This window comes from Callionymus lyra, chromosome 16 (genome assembly GCF_982586985.1).
Source record: "Callionymus lyra chromosome 16, fCalLyr1.hap1.1, whole genome shotgun sequence".
In the NCBI taxonomy this organism is placed as follows: Eukaryota; Metazoa; Chordata; class Actinopteri; order Syngnathiformes; family Callionymidae; genus Callionymus; species Callionymus lyra.
The window spans coordinates 7,467,247-7,491,355 of record NC_141833.1 but is presented as its reverse complement, the minus strand read 5'-3'; the positions used below and the strand labels follow the sequence as shown (position 1 = coordinate 7,491,355).

Genomic DNA, 24,109 nt, shown 5'->3' with positions numbered 1-24,109 from the left:
CATAACCAAATTTAAATTTTAAATACAAAAAAAATGCTTTAATGAATTGAAGCAATTATTTGAGGATCGTATAACGAAGACACAAATCTCATACCCATAAATGTTTAAAAAAAAAAACCCAACAAGATTACTTGGAAATTTAATGTGATTGATTGAAAACAACTTGAAAACTTAAAAGTTCTTATTTTATTTGTATTTTTTTATTTTTTATTTTTAATGATTAAATTGCTGTATTTTCTGTGGCTATTGGAAAAAAAACAATTTCCCGAAGGAGACCTCCTGATGGATCAATAAAGTTTTTACCTTACCTTACCTAAAATATATATGTTTTTAAGCTTTTTCTTTAATTGAAAATGTAGTGTCTTATTGAGTATTAAAGAAAAAAATAATTTCCCTATACAAGTTGACTTACAGGTAACTGCGGTCGATTTACCTCGATCAGGAAATTAGGATTAAAAATAGCTCAACCACGCTACAGCTGGTGCTGACCTACAAAATAAGGGGGCGTGACCAACACGCCCATTGACTGGTTCATCTGTCAATCATGGATGTTAAGAAGCCTTCATTTTTACATTAGAAAAAAACGTTATTAACGACGTAATTCTCTGATAATTAATACACACATCGACACAGGATACTCGATAGACTTAAATGATCAGATTGTATTTTTTTTTTAAGCGTTTTAAAAAAGTAACGCGTGTAGGCCGGTGGGCGGGGCTTATCCCCGGCTGATCTTCCAGCGCGAGCTCAGGCTGTCTCACTGCAAGTATGGCCGGAGACAGCGAGACACATCCGCGGGACCGGGGCGACAACGGCGACGTTATTCGACAGCCCTTCCTCATAGGGGTCTCCGGGGGCACGGCCAGCGGGAAGGTACACGTTGTTGTTTTTTTTCCGCTTTTTTCTGAAAGTCCCACGGACTTTTTTTTCCACGCGCGCGCGCGCGAGTGTGTCGAGAACCGCGTGGCTGCCGCGGCTCGTTTGATTGACAGCTGGCGCCTAAGGCTCAGTCGTCAAGCTCGCGAAAAAGATGCGATTGTTTTAAACATTTATTTTCCTAGAGTTTCATCCTAGTTGCGTCTTTTTTCTTTTTTTTTTACTGAGCGATATCTGACGCGCGCTGGCCTCCCTTTGTCTACGTGGACTCGGTGTTAGCAGGGTTAGCTTCGATGCTACATTCCATCACATGTGAAGGATGCCGGCTGCTGCTGCAGACAAAAGCTAACACCGGCGAGGCTAACTGTTTGTAAACAAAGACGAGCGAGTGTTTTTTTTTTTCTGGTTTTAGAGGAAAACGATTATCACAAAAATGACAAGGATCGTGACATCTGCGAGTGTTAGTTTTCACCCGTTTTTGTCGGGTATTGACCTGAGATAAACCGTAAACACAGCTAGCTTACATTGTACAAGTCTGACAGAAAAAAAAAACGCGTGGAAAAAATCCACCAAGAACTTTTAAAACCAGAATATAATATCGAATTATCCAATTTACTCACTGGTTTTAACATTTAAAAATAAGAGCTACGTTTTATTTTAATATCCTTCCATCATAAATGGACGACATTACAGTCTTACAATTGAATGACAGCTTAATCCCTGTAAAAAAAAAAAAAGAGAAAAAAAGCCTGTTAATAGATCATAACATAATAATAAGAGTTATTATCAAACAATGTGAGCGAGATTACCTGCGCTGCGCGCGCCTCCACATTACCGTATATGACGTGATCGGTGCGCCGTGACGTCACCCCACCATTGAGCGCTATGACACTCGGGAGATAAAATGTTTCCGTTGACGTCAGTTGATTCACAATAGCGATGTAAGGATGGGCGATGTGGCCTGAAAATAATAAATCCTTAAACATTCGAATAAGGACCCTTAAAAAAAAAAATCTTAATTTTCACATACTTTTTTTAAAATGTATATTAAAAGAATACAATATTTACACAAATAACGTTTTTATTTTCGTATTTCCCTCTTGGTATTAACGTACTTGCTCTTTTCTATTCAAAAATACACTTTTTAGTTACATTCACATTAAAAATTGAGATTAACAAATAATTATCTGATGGTAGAAGTGAAAATATACATGTGCAAACTATTACGTGGTATGTTCGCGTAAATCTTAGATTAAATCATCAAGTTATTGGAGGTGTTGAATCGTGTCCCAATAGTTGTCACTTGACCAACGTGGATCTTTTTCAAAGTACTTTCATCAACAGTTTTAGTAAAACAAAAATGTTTACACGATCGTTTCCAATGTTCTGTGAGGGGAAACGTGTCCAAACTAGTTTAGACATTCAACCTGCGTTATTTTCATCAGAATGTTTGCCGGCAAGTTAATATTTATACACGATTGTGTTCAAGTGTCAGCCTTTCTTTGTGTTACTAGTCATTGATGATTACAAGCCGGACTCGCTGAAAGCCGCATGCGGTTGTCAAATGTCCCGTCAGCAGTCGCTCGATCCACTTATCTATGCAGGTCATCAGGTGCGAACCGGTGGTGTTCATGGGTCGGTTGCCTCATTGTCGAGCCCACGTCATCATGCAGGAACGTCATTGCTGCTCTTGCTCTTTTCCCCTCAGTCATCGGTGTGCGAGAAGATCATGGAGCTGCTTGGGCAGAACAAAATTGACCATCACCAGAGGCAAGTTGCAATCCTCAGCCAGGACAGCTTCTACAGGGTCCTCACACCGGAGCAGAAGGCTAAAGCAGCCAAGGGCCAATTCAACTTTGATCATCCAGGTGAGACAAACTCAATCACACGAGGTTTATCGTACAACATTACATGCGCTGATCGAGGTCATTTGGTTGAATGTTTTAATGTGCGGAGAGTGAATAGTAAACAGCCTCATCCAAGGCATAACTCACTTTTATTTGGAGTAATACAATGACGCCTAACGTAATACAATGATGCCTAGCGGAGTAATGCTACGACGCCTAGCGGAGTAATGCTGCCACGTCTAGCGGGGTTATGCCACGACGTCTAGCGGAGTAATGCCACGTCGCATAGAGGAGTTATGCTACGACGCCTAGAGGAGTAATGCTACCACGCCTAGCGGAGTTATGCCACGTCGCATAAAAGGAGTAATGCTATGACGCCTAGCGGAGTTACGCTACGTCGCCTAGCGGAGTTACGCTACGTCGCCTAGCTGAGTTACGCTACGTCGCCTAGCGGAGTTACGCTACGTCGCCTAGCTGAGTTACGCTACGTCGCCTAGCTGAGTTACGCAAGGTCGCCTAGCTGAGTTACGCTAGGTCGCCTAGCGGAGTTACGCTACGACGCCTAGCGGAGTTATGCTACGACATAAGTAAGGTGCGCTGTTGATTTTTGATAAAATTAAAATTTTAAGTTTGCCTTATAGTTTGGAAAATATGGTAATATTCTGTTATTTCCCCTCCTTTACCAAACACCCTCATCAAATGTATTTTCTCCAATATCAAATGTACCCTTATTGAAAGTATCTGTGGAATTGCTGACGTGAATATTCTCTGTTCTTTATCCTAAGCATTGGCATCTTTACTGGTCACTAAATGAACATTAATCTATTTTAAAACCACCCGGTGGGCCGCAAAGACCTACTTGGAGGGCTAGAAATCACTTTAGACACATGTGATCTACAGTCCAGGAACATTCTATCCTTCTTTGGAGCACTCCACGCTGCCATGTGCCTTTTACTTCCTGTCTCAGCTGGTTCTCAACCCACGCAGTCAGCAGCTGCTCCGCGGCGCCAACACCTGTTACCAGAACACAAGCTGGTTCCCAACGTGCAGACCACACGTGTCTGCGGCATCCTCCTTAAAATCCCCACTTTCTCTCCTCAGATGCCTTCGACAACGAGTTGATAATGAAGACTCTCAGACAGATTCTTCAAGGGGAGACCGTCCAGATCCCCGTTTATGATTTTGTTACTCATTCCAGGTGAGCCAGCTGCCCCGTCATCTTTTTTTTTAAATTGCGTTAACTGAAATTGTTGCCGCACAATTTGCTCCTTCCTCTTATTTAAATGCGCACCAGCAACAAAGTATTTTCTTTTGTGCTCCAGGAAAGATGAGGTAGTTACTGTGTACCCGGCCGATGTGGTCCTGTTCGAGGGAATCCTTATGTTTTATTCACAAGACATCAGAGACTTGTTCCAGATGAAGCTTTTTGTAGACACAGACCCCGACACCAGGCTCTCACGTCGAGGTGAGTTTGTGTTAGCTGCTTCCATAATAAGGTTCCATATTCATTTGGGAATACTTGCTATGATAGATGGGCAGCTATATGATATATTCGGATACTATAGGAACAAGTAGGAAACACAACACATTTATGTGTAATTGACAAAGTATTAACTACCATTTGTCCTGAAACCGAAATGTTGCCCAAACATCAAATTTAGAATCGGCTTCAGACGACTGTATCCTCTCGTCCTCAGTCATTGCCTGGATTACATTGTTCTTTCAGCTACTTGGGACATAAGGGCTGCTGCCATCTAGTGGCCGGAAGTTAAATTGAAACACAAAAATTACCAAAAGCTGTGAACATTAGCATCTTCATTGTAAATAAATAAATCAAAATTATTTTAATTAAAACAAACCAAAATAACGTTTTGAAAGCCAACAATATCGACAATAGTATCGTTAAAAAAAATGTTTTTCTCAAAATCCTAATATTCCTAAATGTTTCCAGTCCTCAGAGATATCGGTGAACGTGGACGAGAACTTGAACAAGTCCTAACTCAGTACATCACTTTTGTAAAGCCGGCCTTTGAAGAGTTTTGTTTACCGGTGAGTCAACTCAAGTTCACGCCTCTAAGTCTCTCTCGTTTTGACTCCAACGTGCGATTTTTCTTTCCAGACTAAGAAATATGCTGACGTGATTATTCCGAGAGGAGCAGACAACCTCGGTAAGATCTGTCCTTCCTTGGATAAGTGTGTTGTTTTAACAATATTTCTCTCTGCGTCTCTACAGTGGCCATCAACTTGATAGTGCAGCATATTCAAGACATTCTAAATGGTGGCGCCAACAAGCGTCACAACGGCTGCACGAACGGCCACAGTACTCCACGGCAGCGACGTCCTTCAGAGTCCAGCAGCAGGCCTCATTGATTTCTGATGGGGGGAAAACTGTGTAAATAACGCCAGTAGGCATCACTGTATTTAAGAAGGGGAGGGAGGGGAAAAAAAAAAATCAAAATGCCTTTAATGAAGACTACTTCTTATTAGTTACATTTATGGTAATTATGAATTAGCAGTTTTTTGCAGAAGAGTCGTGGCTGACCGACCCTGTATTTTTTTATGTGCTTTGCTACATTCAGGAAGTTCATGCTGAAAATAAATGAAAGGGCGAAACTCTTATTTTTATCTGTAAACGTCTGATGAAACTTGACTCGTCATAAATGCAGAGCTGACAACATTTCAGGTTATTCTTTGGAAAAAACGATCTGCAACAAACTGAGGCTTTTTTTTTTTTTTCTTGTAATGACAATCCTTCGTTTCACACATTTTTATTATTTTGTTTGTACAAGCAGTCTTGAGTTCCATGGTCATAAAGAAGCACAATCCATCATTGTGCACGACATCTTTGTTTCACCTGAGTGCAGTTCAATGGCCCAACAATAACGCAAAGCTGCACATTTCTGTCCGACCTTAGCCTCATGTTGTGGCTCTTGCAACATTTTTTAAATGCCTGTTGCTCCAATTCTCCGAAGGTATGTTGAGATGAAAACTCCTGCACACGCACTAATGACAAACTGACTTTGGACTTTTAACTTATTTTCATCTGTGTAAATGGATCTTAAACCAGAGTTTTTAAGTGGTGTGTTTGACATGATCACATGTCGATTCATCGTTGATTAAAATGAATAAACATGTCTCGGCAGTATGATGATGATTCATTATCTAGTAACAACCCACTCTTGCTAGGTTGACTCAGGTTAACATGATCAGTATCCACACACACACACAAACATGTTTTATATTTTGAGTATAGCTCAATAAAATGCTGCTGAATCAAAAAGAAGTACTGTATTTGTAAAGTGCGATTGAAAGGTTTGTACATATTTGTAATGTTGATTGATTTGAAGAGATCAATAAAATGATGTGGCTGAATATTTACTTTGTTTGATTTATTGTATTATAAAAAAGAATAAAGTGGTTCAAATGTGTTAATTTTGAACATTTCTTTTTTTGATTTAGCTCGTTTCAAGACAACCGATTATATTTTCCTTGTAGCTAGAAATGTACAACACTAAATTATAAGGCAATCCGCTTTTATAAATTAATTTTGTATATAAAAACTTAGTTTAATTAGAAATGACAAAGTCCTTTAAACAACTTAAAATTAATCAGAAAAATCCCCGGATGAGAAGGAATAATATCAAATAAAGAGAAAGATGCTTCTTAATCGCAAAACCGACGTTTATTTTTTTCCTAAACGTAGAAATTACATTTATTATAAAAAATATATACGAAAAGACACTTTTATTTTAATGCACAATAAAAATGAAATTTTCGACGGGGAATTGAACGCATCACTAACGTGTCGTCATCAGCGATCCAAGATGGTGGTATGTGCCTCAGCATGTCCAACTGTAAACATGCAGCTAAAAAAAAATCACAAAATAAAATGTTTAAATTCTCTCATCGCAGAAGTTTGGGCTACAGCTTAAAGCCTCGCTGGAGAACATCACCGACCTGAAACCAGATGGCGACGACTTTCGATGGTTTCTAAAGGTAGGAGTATTGTGATGCTAACTTGCTAAGTTGCTCAACATAAACATATATTTTATGTGTTTGACAACATCGCAGGTTTATTTCATTAACTGCCAATAAACTCTCTTTTTGTGTGATTTTAGCTAAAGTGTGGGAATTGCGGTGAAATCCCAGATAAATGGCAGTATTTGACGCTGATGGTGAGTTTGACAGAATTTAATTTTCTTATTGAATATTTCACTAAACTATGGGTTTTTTTTATCCACAGGAAAGTGTTCCACTAAAAGGAGGACGAGGAAGTGCCAGCATGGTGCAGAAGTGTAAACTGTGTTCCCGAGAAAATTCCATCGGTACATAATGTGACTTTATTTTCATTTTAATGTACAAACACTCACCCGATATATTTTATTACAGATATATTGGGAGACACAATCACACCTTATAATGTAAGTATTTTGTGTTTTTATTATCATTACCTGGTGATGACAGTTCACAATAATGACTTAAACAATTGTTTTATTTTCTATTTCGTTTTGTTTGTTGAGTATTTACGTTCTCCGTCAAATATTTAGAAGTCACCAGAGGAACTTTTTTGTCAAGAGTATTTTAAAATGTAATTTATCAGCTGGCAAAACAAAACCCTTCTTACTCTAGTAAAAAGGACTGATGTAACGAATACATTTTAAATGATGTATTTTTCTTAATTATAATTTTACATTATTTAAAACTGCCATATAAATATAGTTGTTGTTTTTTTCATTATTTAATTAAATGTTAAATAAAGACTTATTTTAAGCCTTAAGCAGACCTGACCAATTTTGGAATTTTTTTTGAAAATGTACATTCTAGTTTGTTCAATTTAACTTTTTTCTTTACCTGAATTATCCTAATGTATACTGATATCTGCTATTATTTTTTTTTTTGTCTATCAAAATGAATCATATTTCTTCCTTGTTGCAGGCTGATGACAGCGAGAAGTTCAAGACGATGGTGCAGTTTGAATGCCGGGGCCTAGAACCCATTGACTTTCAACCACAGGTGAGAACTGAAGCTAATTTATTAATAATCTAATATATTTATTAGAAGTAAATGATTATCCTCTCTCATCTTCATGAAAATATTAGATTGGTCTTGTACTAATTACTTACTTACTTACTTACTTTATAAACCCACTCAGGCTGGTTTCGCTGCACAAGGAGCAGAATCTGGAACCCGATTTGGAGAAATAAACCTGCAGGAGAAAGTAAGTCCCTCTGGAACACTGAGGTCAAAATACAAAGTATAAAAAAATACTTTGATTCAATAAATGTGCCACTTTGGTTTCATATATTTCAGGACTGGACAGACTACGATGAGAAGGTCAGCGAGTCAGTTGGAATATATGAAGTGACGCACCAGTTTATCAAATGCTGATCATGTCAACAAGAAGGCGGCAGAAAGAGACGAACAATAGGGCTGGGTACCTTTTCCTGATCTGTTGCTTGGCAACAAGTGTGCTTCCGTGGTTTGGATTGCAGTGAGTGGAGGATCTAAAAACATTGAATTGATGACCATCTGTGAGCCAGATGGATGTTTTAATTGTGTTGCAATAAATAAGTAAAAACAAGTTGGTTTTCTTTGCATGGTAACAAATTAAAATTTACATTCCTTTATGCATAATCTGCTCAACATGTTATCTTGTATAAATTCTGGTTCTAAATTTCAGATCTATTCATGGTCAAGCTTCTCCTTCCATCAGTGATCTGATCCAGCCTTACACCCCAGCTCGGGCTCTGAGGTCTGTGGATCAGAATCTACTGATGGTACCTGAACATGCTTCTGGACCAGAGGAGAGAAATCCTTCCAGCCCTTTCCCCCCAAGCTTAGGCACGATCTTCCTCTCTCTGAGTTTGATGGATCTACTGACTCCTTCAATAAGACATTTTTATTCGTTCAGGCTTTTCCCTGATTTTCTGGTACTCCTGTGTTATTCTCAGTGTTATCTTGATCTTGAAGTATATATTTTATTGAGTATTGTTCTGATTGTTTAAGTGCTTTGTGACCCTGGTCTGGAAAAGCGCTCTATAAATATAAATTACTTACTCACTTACTTGTTATATTGTATAACATATGCTGACAAACATCTGCCTCTGACTGACCTTAACTAATAACTAACTTAACTGATAACTAACCTCTCAAACTATTTGTTAGCTTCAGACTGATCCACATGTTTTTTACTCATATACGATTGGAATATGTGTTTTTCTTCACTTGTTTAAACTGAATTATTTCTTATTTGTTCATTTTAAATGCTGTTTATAATAAGTTCACACATGCTCTGGTGAAAAAGTTTTAAGAAACGGAAAGATAAAGTTCCACTTAGATTTTTATCGACCGATGTCCCGTCAGAATTAACCATTATCATGTCAGGCTGCAGAAAAATAACTTCTGCGACTCTTGTAGAGTTGAACCAATTAGAAGTGAGTCATCATGTTTATTAAATAATGAACACAAGCCCATAATTCCAGTACATTGTCTTGAATCAACAGCTGATAAAAAACATGCAGTATAAAACAAATCAGAATCAACAAGGATCAAAACGAGAAACATATTATTAATCTTATAGTCTGTGATATCCACATATGTAACTAACGCTTACGACCGACCAGTTAAGCCTATGAAAAATGTAATTCTTTGTTGTGTACAAGCATTTAATAACTTGTAAGGTGTCCCAACATTGAATTAATTATTCACTTCTAGTTTTCTAGATTTATTTGTATTTAACTCAATTATTTACGAGAGAATTTCCAGTTTAAAAAAAAAAAAGGTATTGTCACATTAATTGTACACAAAGTCGATTAAACGGCACACTTTAATGACCTTGACCTAAAATCACGTATTTGACTGAGCTAAATTGTTGATCATCTACAGAAATTGAACTTTGGCAAGAAATCGACTAAGGCTGTATCAAAGGAAGAGGATCACAGAAGGTAGAACGGACTTTCAACAACAATATTCACGGATCCTCTTGAAACAAACGTATACTACAGTAGCAGGAAAAATTATAAGGAAAATCTGACTAAATGAAAGTCGTAAATATAAAAAACAAAGCCTTCTGCAGAGAATAAACCCTAGTGGGTGACACACATGTAGCCTCCATGTGTATTCATATTCATTAGACCAGGGATTTTCAACCTTTTTTGAGCTGCGGCACATTTTTTACATTTACAAAATCCTGGGGCACACCACCAACTAAAATGACACAAAATGACACTCTAACACAGTAATACATATAGTTATTATGTTTTTAAATGTATTTATAGTATAAAAACATTTTTAAAAAATAATTAACTATATGTATTCAAACATGAATTCAAACTAACAGTTTATATGTGTTCATTTTAAACATGTCTGACATGAATCACACTATTGTAAATGTTTATATTTTACACGCACGGTTATTAACAAGAATACTGCATTTACAGAGGCGAGCAGTGGATTATTTGAATTTTAAAACATCTTCAGATGAAGTTTAACGAGAATAAAACTGTTCATCAGTAACTTCACATCATCATCGCTTTGTCTGATCGTTACTGAGCGTCATTAGAATTTGTGTTGAATGAAGATAAACCGTATTCACCTAAAAAAAATGAAAAGAAAACTTCATCATAATCCGACTTTCTGTTACAGAAAGTTCGGTAAAACAAAACAGTTTAACAACATAAGCACAAACTATTTTTTTTAGTTTGTGCTTATGTTGTTGAACTGTTTTTGTTTCTTGTGTCATTGAGTTTGACACAACTGCTCTTTATTATTGATTCATTCCATGTATTTTGTTTATGACTTTCTAAAGACAAGATTGTGACTTAAAATAGGAGTAAAAAAAACAAACATAAATGAAGAATACTTGTTAGAAAACATAGACGATCTTTACAGAGGGGCGTGTCCTCCTGACAGGCATAGACGATCTTGGCAGTGACACACTCGAGAGTCTCCTCCGAGCTCTGTTCGCTGTCAGTCGCCAGAAAGACGTGGTCATGGCTCCTGCGAAGAATAACCGAGTGTTCGTGGCTGGTGTGGGGATGACGAAGGTACCGTATAGATTCATATTCCTTTATTATACACTATTTTCATTTATAAACCTTGGATAACAATCGTACTTTGACGTTAGCTTAGCGCTGCTAGCTAGCAAAACAACAAGTTGCAAACTTTTTTCTAATTTTATTTAACTTTGCCAATGTAAACATGTAAATATGCAGTTTAATCTTATTTTCAGTGGTCATGGGTGTTTAAAGGGCGAATTAAGCGCTTAAATCTTGTGAAAAATAGTGTTTTTTATTTCTACTGTTTGACTCTTTCTTGTATGGCTAGTTAGCTACAGGTGTTACACCACTGATGTCGAAGTCCACAGTTCATGGTCCTGTTTTTAGAAAGTGTGTCAAGGGTCTGTTCAACACACTCTCAACCACTACATTAGTCCTTTAAGTTCTTGCCATAACGTTTACTAAATACTGTGAAATATATTTATTTTTAAACCCATCTACGTGTCATTATGTATTTATCTTTGCATGCATTTTTTGCTTTGTATTTATTACTTAAATTATTGTTTTTAACATGAATCCGTCATTGTTGTTGCAGTTTGAAAAACCAGGAGCAAGAGACAACTTCGACTACCCAGACATGGCCAAAGAAGCAGGTTTGTGTGTTTTCAGATAAACGTGTTTTCGACGAGTATAACTTTTAACTTCTTTTTTTTCATTTCTAAGGTCAAAAGGCTCTCGCGGATGCAGGGGTTCCGTATTCAGCTGTGGAGCAGGCCTGTGTTGGGTATGTCTACGGTAAGATATCGTTCGGTCATTATAACTTGTGTAAACACAAATGTTGTGTGAAAAGTGTCAGTTTACTGAGGTTAGTCTAACAGTTAGAACTCATTACTGTTCATTATGAAAATAAATAGCCACGAGGGATGTTTGATTATGAAGTATAAACATATTATGTTTCGTAATATTCTACATGACTAATGTTTATATAATTTTGAACTGTAACTTTTTATTCATTATTTACTTTTTGCTTTTTACTACACATAGTAAGTAAGTAAGTAAGTCATTTTTATTTGGATAGTGCTTTTCTAGACCAGGGTCACAAAGCACTTAAACAATCAGAACAATATTCAATAAAGTATATACTTTAAAAAGATCAAGATAAAACTGATAACACAACAGGAGTTCCAGAAAATCAAGGAAAAGCCTGAACAAATAAAAACGTCTTAAGATGTTTCTTGAGTCAGTAGATCATCAAACACTAAGAGAGAGGAAGATCGTTCCAAAGCTTAGGAGCAACAGCCTGAAAAGATTTCTCTCCTCTGGTCCTGAACCGTGTGCGAGGAACCATCAGTAGATTCTGATCCACACATAGCACTGAACGTTTGCACATTCGTTTGTGGCTTTATTTTCGCTAAACCTTTCAGCAAAATTGTCTTAATCCTGGTATTTTCCAAGTTTCTTAAATTTAAAATCCCCCCTTTAACTTTATTTTAAAAATGATAACGCACATATTTCACATTTTCTGAGGACAATGTTTGGCTTAATGAAAATGATTGAATCATGGTTTCAGGAGACTCTACGTGTGGGCAGAGAGCCATTTATCACAGTCTCGGACTGACTGGGATCCCCATCATCAACGTGAATAACAACTGCTCCACTGGCTCCACTGCTCTTTTCATGGCTCGCCAACTCATCCAAGGAGGTGAGTAGATCTAAATGTTTAGGATGTAAGTCAATTAAAAAAGATTACTCTGTTTAAGTCCTTGGCAGTTAATACTAAAGCCGTTAAAGGCCCTATATGTTGATTTTTAATTGGTGTTTCTGGCTCTCCCTAATGTTGTATTAGTATATCTGCAATGTGGTAATTTCATAGTTTATTTTATTTGTAAGTTACAAGAGAGAAAGACTCTCAGTACTTTATATGAAAACAGCCTCTGACCCACTGCTATAAATCAGTTTAGTGGTCATTGCAGTTTAATTTGTAATTGTTAGTTTTACTACTACATAGTACATAGTGTACAAAATGTTACAAATTGTTACAGCACATAGGGAAATATGTCAACGTGAAAACATATTGTTGCTTTTAGTCTGATGAAATGTTGGAAACGCCAAATCGTTGTGACACTAAAAGTCAACAAGATAACATTTTAAACTTTATCTTAATCACATTTTAATTCATAATAAAATATACTTATCATTCTGTTTGTCTTTTAAACACTTCACTTGAGTACACAATTCACGAGCAACATAACTCCCAGGTATTTACACTGCGATCAGAAGAACTGTTTTTTTCTGTTATACAGTTTTAACTGAATCGCAAGGTGTGTTAACTGAAAGTCTTATTTGGAGAATAAAAATAAAAAACTTGAATGAAAGAAAACTGGAAGCCACAATATTCAACATTTGACATTTATATTTATATATTTTCATATTTTATATTTAAGGATGCTCTTCACTATGTAACTTTGCATGGGAGAGCTGCGACAGGTTTTGAAATCACAAGGCAGAAGAAAATAAATTTTTTAACTGACTCAACAGTAGCTTTTATTACTTTACTTAAATTCACAGACGGAAAATAGAAAAGGGTTAAACAGTGAGAAACAGTAGTAATTAAAAAGGATACAGAATTGCATTTAATAGCATTCTTACGTTGTGCCTTTTGATTTGTTTTGAAGCTTTTTTTGACAAAACATTTTTTTCTAATCTTGATGAGGTCACCTAATATAAAAATAGAATAAATAAAAAATGCTCATTATTGCTACAATTTCAGGATGTTTAATTCGATGGAAAAATGTAATTTAATCAATACAATGTTTTTTTTTATTCCATTTTTTTAAGCTACACAAAGCTTGGTCCTAATAACTCCTAATAACCTTATTTTTTGGTCTTTTTTCAGGTCTTGCAGATTGTGTTTTGGCTTTAGGTTTTGAGAAGATGGAGAGAGGTTCTTTATCTTCCAAGGTCAGTATTTAAACACTGTGGCCTTTGTGGAATTCAACATCATTAAAAAATATATATTTTGTGATATTTTATTACTTTGTTTTATCTTTTATGCTTCATATTTCAGATGTTAATGTATAAAAGCAATGTTTACCTGATCTTTAACTGTCTTTATAAATTCTCTTAAGCAGATATGCTTATCTTATCTCCTTGTCGATTGTGTCAAGTGATGATCATGCATTCAGAGTCCGTGTAATTTAAGATATGACATAACGGCTTCAGTTTGGATTCAGGCTGACGTAAGGATTTAGAATTGATGGACAATAAAACTGGACCTAAATATGATGTTTATAGTTCATGGACAGGACCAATCCAATGGACAAGCACATGGAGGTTATGATCAATCGTTGTGGGATGGTGGCTGCTCCTGCAACTGCACAGATGTTTGGCAATGCTGGCAAAGAGCACATGGAAAAATATGGTACCTGCTTTAAATCGTTAAATCTATTAGAAAGAAATGCAAATTCTCTGAGAGTTGTGCGTTTGTTTCCTAGGTACCAAGCCAGAACATTTTGCTAAAATCGCCTGGAAAAACCACAAGCATTCCACAAACAACCCGTAAGAAACCAGTTATTGAGTAAAGATGACAACATATTCATGTGTTAATGTGTGTCCTGTGTGCAGGTATTCTCAGTTCCAGGATGAGTACAGTTTGGAGCAAGTAACCAATTCCAAGAAGGTCTTCGAGTTCCTCACACTTTTGCAGTGTTGGTAAGACTTGAAGAAAGCCGATACACAACGTTTGGCAGTTTATCATTATATATCTAAAGTAGCCCCGTTCAGCCCTACCTCAGATGGAGCCGGAGCTGCAGTTTTGGTGAGCGAGGACTTCGTCAGGCGACATGGTTTGGAGACTCAGGCAGTGGAGATTGTGGCACAAGAGATGGTGACGGACATGTCCTCTACCTTTGAGGAGAACAGCTGCATCAAAATGGTAACTTTATCTTTTTTGATTCAACGAACTGCAATATGGTTTTCCATGGGAGCTAGAAACACACTTTACTCTGTGTATAATAAGCTTATTATACGGTTTTATACCTCAATTGTTTTTTGACTTGTTTCTAGATACATGACCATCAATATATATCGGATATTTATTTTAATTAAAAAGTGGCTTTGGAATTTATAAAAAATATCTATAAACCATTCACTTCTAAAATATTCCTTTAAATAATATTAATAAACATAAGACAGTAGTGATGTTTGAACTGATTATTAGTCACACTTCATGTTAGATTGTTCATGTAGTCAACAATGTTTATTGTGGGTAAATATGCTGTTTAAAAAAATGTTTCTCTGGTTTTAACATTTACTTTGCAAATTGATTGTATGATAAACAATTTGTTTATTATAGAATGGTCTTTTTTTTAAGCAAACATAAATACCTTAGTCAAACACTTTCTCTTATTTTGATTAAAATAAAATTAGACTATGATATGAACATCTTGGGAAGGAAGGCTTGAGCTGTAAACAATCATATAAATATCAGTATTTTTGTAACTTTAATTAATGAAAGTTAAGGTACAAGACGAACTCCCTGATGAGGATCACAGTTGTTCTTTGCCGGTGGACATTGATCTTTTACACTCGTCAACGACCCTGTAATCTGTGAACACTTTGTCTTCTGTTTTTTAAACTTTAACTCTTACGCAAAAAATAAGAACAAATGTTTGTTTATTATTTTTGAAATCTCGAGTTTAAAATTACTCTGAATTTCTCCTCAGATTGGATTCGACATGTCTCGGGTGGCTGCCCAGAAATGTTATCAGACGGCAGGTTTAAAGCCGAGTGACGTGGACGTGATCGAGCTTCACGACTGCTTCTCCGCCAATGAGCTTATCACCTATGAGGCGCTGGGATTGTGTCCAGTAGGTACGTTTGGTCGCTGAAAATAAAACAAAAAAAAGGAAAATTAAAAAAACATTATTAATTAAAAAAAAAGTTTTTAGTTTTTTTTAAGAATGTTTATATTTTAGAGATTAGTATTTTACCTTGTTTTTGAGATAGTGTTAATTTATTATCATATTTATTGATTTATATTAACACGTATGTGATGAAAAAAGTCATTTTTAAAGCTCTATATTATCTTTTTGATTTTCATTTTTGCAAATTAAAAGAAAAACTGAGTTTTGTTAGTGTGAGCTCATGTTGGTATTTTATGGAAGTAAATCAGTGCCATCAGAATATTGAAATGTCGAAAGAATTTCAAATATTCAATATTTGTTATATTTTAATTTAAAGTATTCAATATTTTTTAATTCAAAGCCTTTTAAATTCAATAAAAAAAAAACGAAGCCTTTTAAATTCCGCATAACAGTGCCACCAGACAAAACCAGATGAGTACCGAGTTACTGGATCATACTTGCATGAACGATCAGGTGACGTCATCACTGCTGCATCAGTTTCGATATTTTCATGACAAAGTATCAACTTTGTTTTAACGTCTGGAGTTTAAACATCTTAAACTACATCTCACGATCAATCAGTAGATTCTGATGTCAAAGGATTTAAACAGGAATGATGTTTTAATTTTGTTCTATCGTTTCTGTACTTGTTTGGTTTTGTCTGGTGGCAATGTTACGCTGAATTTAAAAGGCTTCGAATGGTTTTATATTGAATTTAAAATGCTATGAATTAAAAAATATTGAATAATTGAATTTAAAATACAACAAATATGGAATAATTGAAATTATTTCAACCTTTCAATGTTTGAAAAAAATAAATTCAACCATTCAATATTCTGATGGCATTGATTTACCTCCATAGTATTTAGTTCTTTACTTCTAAAATCACTGAAACCTTTTTTTTGTCAACAGGGAAAGCCGGAGATTTGATCGATAGAGGAGACAACACTTATGGTGGCAAGTTTGTAATCAACCCCAGCGGTGGCCTGATCTCTAAAGGACATCCACTTGGTGCCACAGGTATGTTGACTTCAAGTCATGACCACCAGGTGGCGTATGTCCCATAGTTATAAACGGACTGGTGACTCGTGATGGTGAAAATCTTTTCAACCTACATGCTGGAGGAAGGAAGGCTGTGGCTTTGGTGAGCCTCGGCAATAATCTCTTGACATATTAAGGTCATTGGAGAAAACAAACTCATTTAAGGGGTCATCTTATTCCTTAATGACATAAAAAAAAGAGTTGCATTCTTTTGCATACTATTTTCTTGCAGAAATAGGATTCAGGGAAATGCCTCATGAGCTTTGTGAATAGCCTGTTATTGCAGCTCGCAGTGAGCCAGTGCCCCACTCGGCTAAGCACCGTCTGATCCATGGTGCTCTGCTCCTAATCTTAGCGATAGACCTCTGACCCTGATGGTTTTGGCAGTTATTAATCAGCTCCTCCAGCGCGAAACCTCTAGGTCACATTGCCATGACATCCCTGAACCCTTGTAGATTAACCGGTTGGCTGTGTGCTCTTGAACATTAAAGTGAGACCTTTTCAGGTCTGTTTTTTACAAAACCTTTTTTTTTTATTACAACTGTTCATTTAAAAAGGAAATATTGCTCAAAGGGGGATGTATTCATGGACTAGACATGTACAACACGATCTTCACTTTAGAGCCTTTAATCTTATTGGGATGATGGAGAAATACTGAAGCTCAGTAAGCAGATGGAGTGCGATGTTTAACTAAAACACCCATCGAGTATCTGGCCGCAGACAGATTAGGTGATTTAAGAGAAGCTGTCATCCTTCAGAGGGAAATTGTGATTTACATGTAAAACCATGTGTTTACATCTGATTGATATAAATGCATTTGTTGCACATCTTTTGAGAGGTTTTTGTCAGCACAAAGCTCTTGACAGTCCATAGATGGATAGAACTTTATTATTATTGATCCCTCAGGAGGTCTCTTTCGGGGATTTGTTTCATGCAGTTTCTTAGCTGTAATTGTAAAAGACATTTTTATCATCAAAGAATTCTTAAAAAAAAAAAAGACTGTATGAATGGCTATCGATAATCACAGATAATGTTTGGTTATTCTATCATTTTACAATCTGACACTCCGGTTTTAAAGTAACATTTCTTATTCTCATTTTTTAAAACCTTGGAAAAAAATAACTTAAAATATTATTTGTAAATGGCAAAGCTCCAATTGTATTTATTTTCAACTGTCATTTTGCTTTGACATTATGATGGGGGAATTTGTAGAATCAAAATGAAAAATAGACTGAAATAGATTTCCGATGTTTAATCAACCTTACTAGAACAATTAGGTAAGTAATAATTGTAGAGCACTTTTATAGACCAGGGTCGCAAAGTACTTAAACAATCAAAATAGTACTCAATAAAATGTTTGCTTAAAAGGTCAAGACAAACACAGGAGTCTCAGAGAATCAAGGAAAAGCCTGCACATAAAAAGGTGTCTTAAGATGTTTCTTGAAGGAGTCAGTAGATCCATCAAGCGCAAAAATATATATTTTGTATTTTTATTATTTATATAATTGTGTCATTAACCGTGACTGCATTGATGGTTGTAAATATGTATTTCTATCATTTAATGTGGTTATTAAATTATAATAATTTAATTTTATCCACCCCACTAGGTGTGTTGGGATATATTGATGCGTGAAAATGTTGTTATGCTATCAAATAATTCGATTTTTTTTTATCATAGCTATTTTATGGTTTACAGATAAATAAAGTTTGTTAAAAATAAAACATTTCAATTCTTTTTTGATATTCACAGCATTTTTTTTTTGCTATCAAACACCATGATGGCACCAATCATTATGTCCTCCGTAGCTAAAGAAACAATTAAATCCAGGTGATGACTGAGGACGAGAGGAAACGGTCAACTCTAGAAGCTTTTAAAGTTGATCTTTGGACTTATTTTGGTTTTAAAATATATTAAAGCTGTTACTTTCTTAAAGGTTAATGTGGTCTGTAAATGGTGCAACACCAGAATCAAGTACTCGGACAATACTACAAATATATCCTTGATCTTACAGTATCACAATGTATCGTAATACGTATTGTACCGCCAGATTTCTTTTCAACACACACCTCTACAAACCACAAGATGTCAGTATATAATAATTATGATTTATTTATTTAATGTGTTACATTAAAATAAGCTTGGTTGATTGTACTGACCGGTTGATGGTCAGGAAGCTGCGACACCGACTCAGCTTTGCCTGTCATGTCTCTCAGGTCTGGCTCAGTGTGCGGAGTTGTGCTGGCAACTTCGCGGACAGGCTGGTAGAAGACAAGTCCCCGGAGCTAAAGTGGCTCTGCAGCACAACATTGGCTTGGGAGGCGCCGTCGTTGTCACACTGTACAAGATGGGATTCACAAACGAAGCCAGGTAAATCAGGATCTTTCTTTTTGGCTCGATCATTGATTCTGTTTTGTGTCATACAAAGTTCTCCATCCGTTCTTCTTCTCCTTCCTCCCACAGGCCACATATCAGGGCAGTTTCCACCGGTGCAGGCGGTGGTCTGGAGGGCTTCAAAGCATATTCCGTTTTCAAAGAAATTGAGAAACGCCTGGAGGAGGTAAACAAATGCACACATTAGTGCTTCATGATTACTTGCATATGGTTTGCCTTCCCTCTCGACAACCTTCTCAGTAATGGAAACCTGAACAGCTTTTATAATGCTTTCCCGCCCAGCCAACAAGTCCCAGCTGGTGATCAGTTTTGAGATTGCAACAGAGACGTGGAATTTAAATACAGTATTGTAGCGACCAATCAGTCGTCACTTCATAGAGCAGTGCATAGCAGGGCATCATGGGAGTTCACTGTATTGTTGGCACCATAGGTAAGGTGTCTAGCGGTTCAGTCTGTGTAGGTTCTGCAGCGTATCTGCTCTTCAAATAAATCACTTGTTTTTGACAATGCGAAGAATTGAGCTTTAGTATGGAAATTACTATTTAATATTATCAAAATATAACACATGTTTGCCAAGATAGATTTAAATGAATATGAATCATGCTGAGGAAATCCTGGTGTTTAATACATTAAGGAATAAATTTCATAAAATTCGCTGGATACTTCTGAAAGGAAATTGATCACTTTAATGCTGTGGTGAAAGATAATTCAGCTTCTGGTTGTTATGATAATGTAATTATTTGAGAGGAAGTCAATTCAAAGAATATCATGCCAAGATAAAAATGACGATGAGAATCAGACATGTAGCTTTTGACAAATATTCCTAGAAAGGTTGACAGTCGTATTTATCTTGTTGATCTGCTTTGAATGTCTAATGTTCTTTTTTCCCTCCCATCTCGCCAATGTTTTCCCTCAAAATATTAGGCATGTGTCGGAGAACTGTTGCATAGAAACATCCCTCACCGTCCTCAAAAGTTTCAGAAACGTTTACGAGGATTTAACTGCTTACATTCCCCCGAGGAATTTTCTTGAAGAGATTTAAAAACTGGCATTAAATTATCTTAGGGTGTTCATGAATACAAATCTAATAGAATGACTTCGGGTTTTATTCATGTCATCATTTCTCTGAGGACCAAACGCGTGCAGCAGCTTAGATCAGAACAAGCAATTCAAGTGACGCTCACGCTCTTGCACACGCACACGCATAGACTGCAGCTAGTCATTAAATCAAGGTCCATGTCTGGAATCTTCATTAGTTCTAATGTCAATCACCGGCTTCCTTCTGAGTCTGTTGCAAATGAGGATGTTAAATTATGAAGCTTTCTTTGAAAATGTCGTTGCTAAAACCTCATTATTTCCAAAGCTTTAATGTCCACAGTTTTTGTTCAAAGCTCTTTTGAAAATACTCCTTTTTTTGTTCTCAGTTGCCTAAATATTAATAGTGATGAAGCTCATTGAAAGGAGATCTATCCTCATTACAGATGCAAGTCTCATCGTTGATCTAAGACGGTCAAACCTTTTTTTTTGCACCACAGACTGCTTTTTATGTCGGCATTATATTCAACGACTGACCCTCAGGTAAAAACGGTACAATTAAGTCCAGTTTGTGTTTAAACTCATTTTTCATTGGTAATTTTTTGAGGATAAGTGGTCAAATGCTAATGTTACTTAAAACAAAACACGATCTTATTCGAATACAAAAGAGCTTTTAAGCCGTTACAGTTCAGTATTTTTGGCTTCGGGGGTTGAGGACCACTGTACTAACAGGAATTTTGTTAGACCTGTCTTTCCCATAATTTTCTCCCTTTTGTCAACAGCAATATTTTCATGACAACAAACCTTCATACTATAAATTGGTGATGAAAAAAAATTAGCATAAATGAAATTATATTTGCTGACTAAAATGTAGAAATTATTTATTTATTTTATTAAACATAAAAAAACGCACTTTCCTTGAGTTGGAGTGACACAGGCGAGTGTGGTGCGTTCAATAAAGTAGAAACGGAAAAATAAAATATAAAACAAATAAACAACAGAGGAGTGTGTAAAACAGTGTGTGTTCTTTTAGCTGGATTAGAAACGTAACATTTTATAAGTAACAAAAAAAATAATCTTGCTGGCGTTTGCAAATTATCTTCTTTTTCTCTCTAAAAATATACTCGTTAAAAAAAGTTACAATAAATATAGTTAACACGTTATAAGCTGTGTTACTTCCTATGTTACCACTCTCACTTTGTCCATTCAAACTCTAACGAATTTCTCATTATTTTCAAACCGGAACTCCAAGTCTCCTCTCTGTCGTCCGCAGGAGGGCGAACAACTCGTTAAAAAGATCGGTGGAGTCTTCGCCTTTAAGGTGAAAGATGGACCCGGAGGGAAGGGGGCGACCTGGGTGGTGGATGCCAAGAACGGCAAAGGTTCTCTGAGCAACGACCCAGGTATTGTTTTTCAGGATCGCTAAATTGAAGTTGTACCGATCTCCTTTATATTGAGTCTATTGGCCTGTAATTAAGATGCTTCACGCGTGATATTTTCGCATAAACCAATGTTGTTCGACGGCAGGTTGAGGCTTCTGTTCCTCTTCCCGTCATTCTTTTCTAAATGACCTTGCTTGAGTTCCGTGATTTAAAATGTTTCCTGCTGAATGCATCTCAACTGGATACTGATTGAGAACAGTCTATTATGTAACAATGAAACGATTGTATGCATCGAAGAGGGTGTTCAAATAAACCCTGTTATTCTTTGAGCTGAGTGCAGTATTAATATTTATAATTTTGGCTCTTGTATAGACAAAGGGATTAATTCACCCACATCTTTTTGAAGAGGCTTCTTTTTTCTTTCCTTTTTATTTTTTTTAAACGATATTGATGTCATCCTCTCTTCTGAGTGAATCTGCTTAATTCAGTTCCCCGTTCTCTTCTCTTAACTCCAGATAAAAAAGCCGACTGCACCTTAACTATGAGTGATGAGGATCTTCTGGATCTGATGACGGGCAAACTCAACGCACAAACGGTAAGAAAGAAAAAACAAAACAACAACAACAAAACTGGAGCGTATAGATCATAGATGATGGCCCACCGAATGGCTGGCTACAAAATCAAATTAAATTCATGTTTATGCCGACAAAGATTCCAGTGTTTATCTTAATATAAATAACTATTAAAGTCATCAATTATTCTACAACTAATACAAATGTTTTTAAAATATACATTTTGTTTGTGCTTAAAGATTTTCTCTCCTTGTACGATTGAGTATGACATCCCATGGTTATCGATCGATGGAAGCCATAGTTTTGTCTATAAATTATTGAATACACTACTGTCGGCGCCATTTGTAACCACAGTTTCCAAAATTCACGACTTCTCATGAAGGACTGCGAGAAAATACACCGTAGATCGTAGAAAGTTTGGAGATTCGGTGCATCACCGTCATACCAGTCAGTGACGCCACTGCAATTTGGGTTGCAATCCTTAGTCTTGATGTTGGGAAAACAGGAGAGCGGAGTCACCCACTGAGCGTTAAGGTTTACATTACAAGTTATGATCCATATGTGAGGGCTGGCTCTGCACAGTTAGTATTTAATTTTTCAAAAGTATTAAATGCTGTAGGTTAAGCCTGTACATTTTAACCCACTTATTTCAAATCTTTTATGAAGGGATTCACAGCTTCCTTTCTTCTGATATTACTTATATATTTACTTTATTTTTTTCCCCATAAAATAATAGCACGATATATACGTTACTGTGAAGCGATTTCATTTTTTACCACAGTATGAATTTAATGTCCTCCTGCAAATGTTCATCTCTATTGGAATTGTAACATTCCATTTTGTTAAATCGCTTCCGATTGAATGTGTTATTTTTTGGGATAATTTAGAACCGGTTCATTCAACCATTCCTTTGCCTTTTATTGGTTGAATTGATCATTTTTGTTGCATCAGTCTTTTGTTCTTAACTTCATCCTTCATGGGCTGCCAAAATGCTTCAATAGAGGGATTTAGTGATTTAAAAAATGTTGTTTACAATTTGTGAAAGCTTCTTAAAACATGTCTTGTATGAGAAAGACAAAACCTTTTTCCCAAATTTGACAACTTTCAGACCAGCCACCAGCTATTTTATAAAAGGGTCCTGAGGGCTTTTAAGTGCATCAGCCGGAACCACTTGAAAATAAAATCTAATGGATTTATTAGGTAACAGACCAGTTGAGAAGTTTGCAGATGCCCTGTTTACTGTTCCCATGACCACCCTGAAAGAACTGTATCAAAAAATGTTTTTTTTTTCCTCCCAACGGTTACGTCTCAGTTAATCCATTTCTCTTCCACTCAATCCATTTGTCTTTTTCAAAGGCGTTCTTCAAAGGGAAGCTGAAGATTGCCGGAAACATGGGCATGGCCATGAAGCTGCAGAACCTCCAGCTCACCCCGGAGAAGGCCAAGTTGTGAGTCCTTAAAGACAACACTTGTGACTCCAAAACTGTGAAAGTTAAACAGAAGAAAGCTAATTAATTAGCAGTGCCAGATGTAAGTAAGTAATTTATATTTGCAGATGTGCCTTCAGTTTCCACGTTGTTTAAAATGAGCTATTTCGATACCTTATGGCTAATTGGTTAAGATCTCCTAGGAGTAACACTAATGGATTTAACCTTTGACCTTAACATTTTCTTAACTTAATAATGACACTGTTGTTAGCTTGTAAAATTCTAACAATTTCACAACCGAGTAAAGTTATATTCTATCTCTATCTCTTCCATCAAATACCCAATGGAAAACTTATTTTCTTTTGTTTTGATATTAAATCTAGAAAAACAACGGAACAAGGATTCCCCGACATGTTTCGTCGGGAAATTCTGAATAATTTTAAATCAAGTGTGGTATTTAATGAAACCTTCCATTAAAAAAAAAAAAAAGTGATAACTTTTCATTTTCTTTGCCTTTCATGAGTGTGTGAGGTGATTGAAGTGTGTGGAGCTCATTGATGCTCAGCTTTAAATCAAGTTCTATTTGTTCTTCCTCCACATGTTCAAAATCAGCCGATCACTCACCATCGGTCACAG

The 24,109-nt window shown here is 36.2% G+C and overlaps 3 protein-coding genes across 4 annotated transcripts; all 3 read left to right on the top strand.

Annotated features, from left to right (window-relative positions):
- Positions 1–762: 762 nt before the first annotated feature.
- Positions 763–6,097, top strand: uck2b (uridine-cytidine kinase 2b). The gene is made up of 7 exons (XM_087811435.1): positions 763–873; positions 2,585–2,744; positions 3,825–3,921; positions 4,046–4,188; positions 4,675–4,772; positions 4,843–4,891; positions 4,957–6,097. The coding sequence occupies exons 1-7, from the start codon at positions 769–771 to the stop codon at positions 5,091–5,093; spliced, it is 789 nt and encodes a 262-aa protein (XP_087667561.1). The 5' UTR covers positions 763–768; the 3' UTR covers positions 5,094–6,097.
- Positions 6,098–6,526: 429 nt separating this feature from the next.
- Positions 6,527–8,298, top strand: czib (CXXC motif containing zinc binding protein). Its single transcript, XM_087811150.1, has 8 exons — positions 6,527–6,553; positions 6,636–6,719; positions 6,842–6,898; positions 6,967–7,048; positions 7,113–7,144; positions 7,659–7,736; positions 7,876–7,941; positions 8,034–8,298. The coding sequence occupies exons 1-8, from the start codon at positions 6,548–6,550 to the stop codon at positions 8,109–8,111; spliced, it is 483 nt and encodes a 160-aa protein (XP_087667276.1). The 5' UTR covers positions 6,527–6,547; the 3' UTR covers positions 8,112–8,298.
- A 2,349-nt stretch (positions 8,299–10,647) lies between these two features.
- Positions 10,648–23,969, top strand: scp2a (sterol carrier protein 2a). 2 transcript variants are annotated; one of them, XM_087811460.1, is made up of 16 exons: positions 10,648–10,768; positions 11,316–11,373; positions 11,444–11,515; positions 12,291–12,422; positions 13,617–13,681; positions 14,015–14,141; positions 14,215–14,278; positions 14,345–14,431; positions 14,504–14,654; positions 15,445–15,592; positions 16,537–16,644; positions 18,880–19,033; positions 19,127–19,223; positions 21,366–21,495; positions 21,990–22,069; positions 23,403–23,969. In XM_087811460.1, the coding sequence occupies exons 1-16, from the start codon at positions 10,715–10,717 to the stop codon at positions 23,496–23,498; spliced, it is 1,623 nt and encodes a 540-aa protein (XP_087667586.1). In that variant the 5' UTR covers positions 10,648–10,714; the 3' UTR covers positions 23,499–23,969. The 2 variants fall into 2 exon arrangements, with proteins under 2 accessions (XP_087667586.1, XP_087667585.1); XM_087811459.1 differs by having other exon boundaries at positions 14,015–14,145; positions 14,219–14,278.
- Positions 23,970–24,109: the final 140 nt, after the last annotated feature.

Coding starts and splice junctions, on each gene's coding strand:
- czib (XM_087811150.1), top strand. Junction 6,899..6,966: donor GGCAGTATTTGACGCTGATG/GTGAGTTTGACA, acceptor TTTTATCCACAG/GAAAGTGTTCCACTAAAAGG. Junction 7,942..8,033: donor AAATAAACCTGCAGGAGAAA/GTAAGTCCCTCT, acceptor CATATATTTCAG/GACTGGACAGACTACGATGA.
- uck2b (XM_087811435.1), top strand. CDS start 769: ATGGCCGGAGACAGCGAGACACATCCGCGGGACCGGGGCGACAACGGC. Junction 4,189..4,674: donor CACCAGGCTCTCACGTCGAG/GTGAGTTTGTGT, acceptor AAATGTTTCCAG/TCCTCAGAGATATCGGTGAA. Junction 4,892..4,956: donor GAGAGGAGCAGACAACCTCG/GTAAGATCTGTC, acceptor GCGTCTCTACAG/TGGCCATCAACTTGATAGTG.
- scp2a (XM_087811460.1), top strand. CDS start 10,715: ATGGCTCCTGCGAAGAATAACCGAGTGTTCGTGGCTGGTGTGGGGATG. Junction 16,645..18,879: donor ACATCCACTTGGTGCCACAG/GTATGTTGACTT, acceptor CATGTCTCTCAG/GTCTGGCTCAGTGTGCGGAG. Junction 21,496..21,989: donor TTCTCTGAGCAACGACCCAG/GTATTGTTTTTC, acceptor TCTTAACTCCAG/ATAAAAAAGCCGACTGCACC.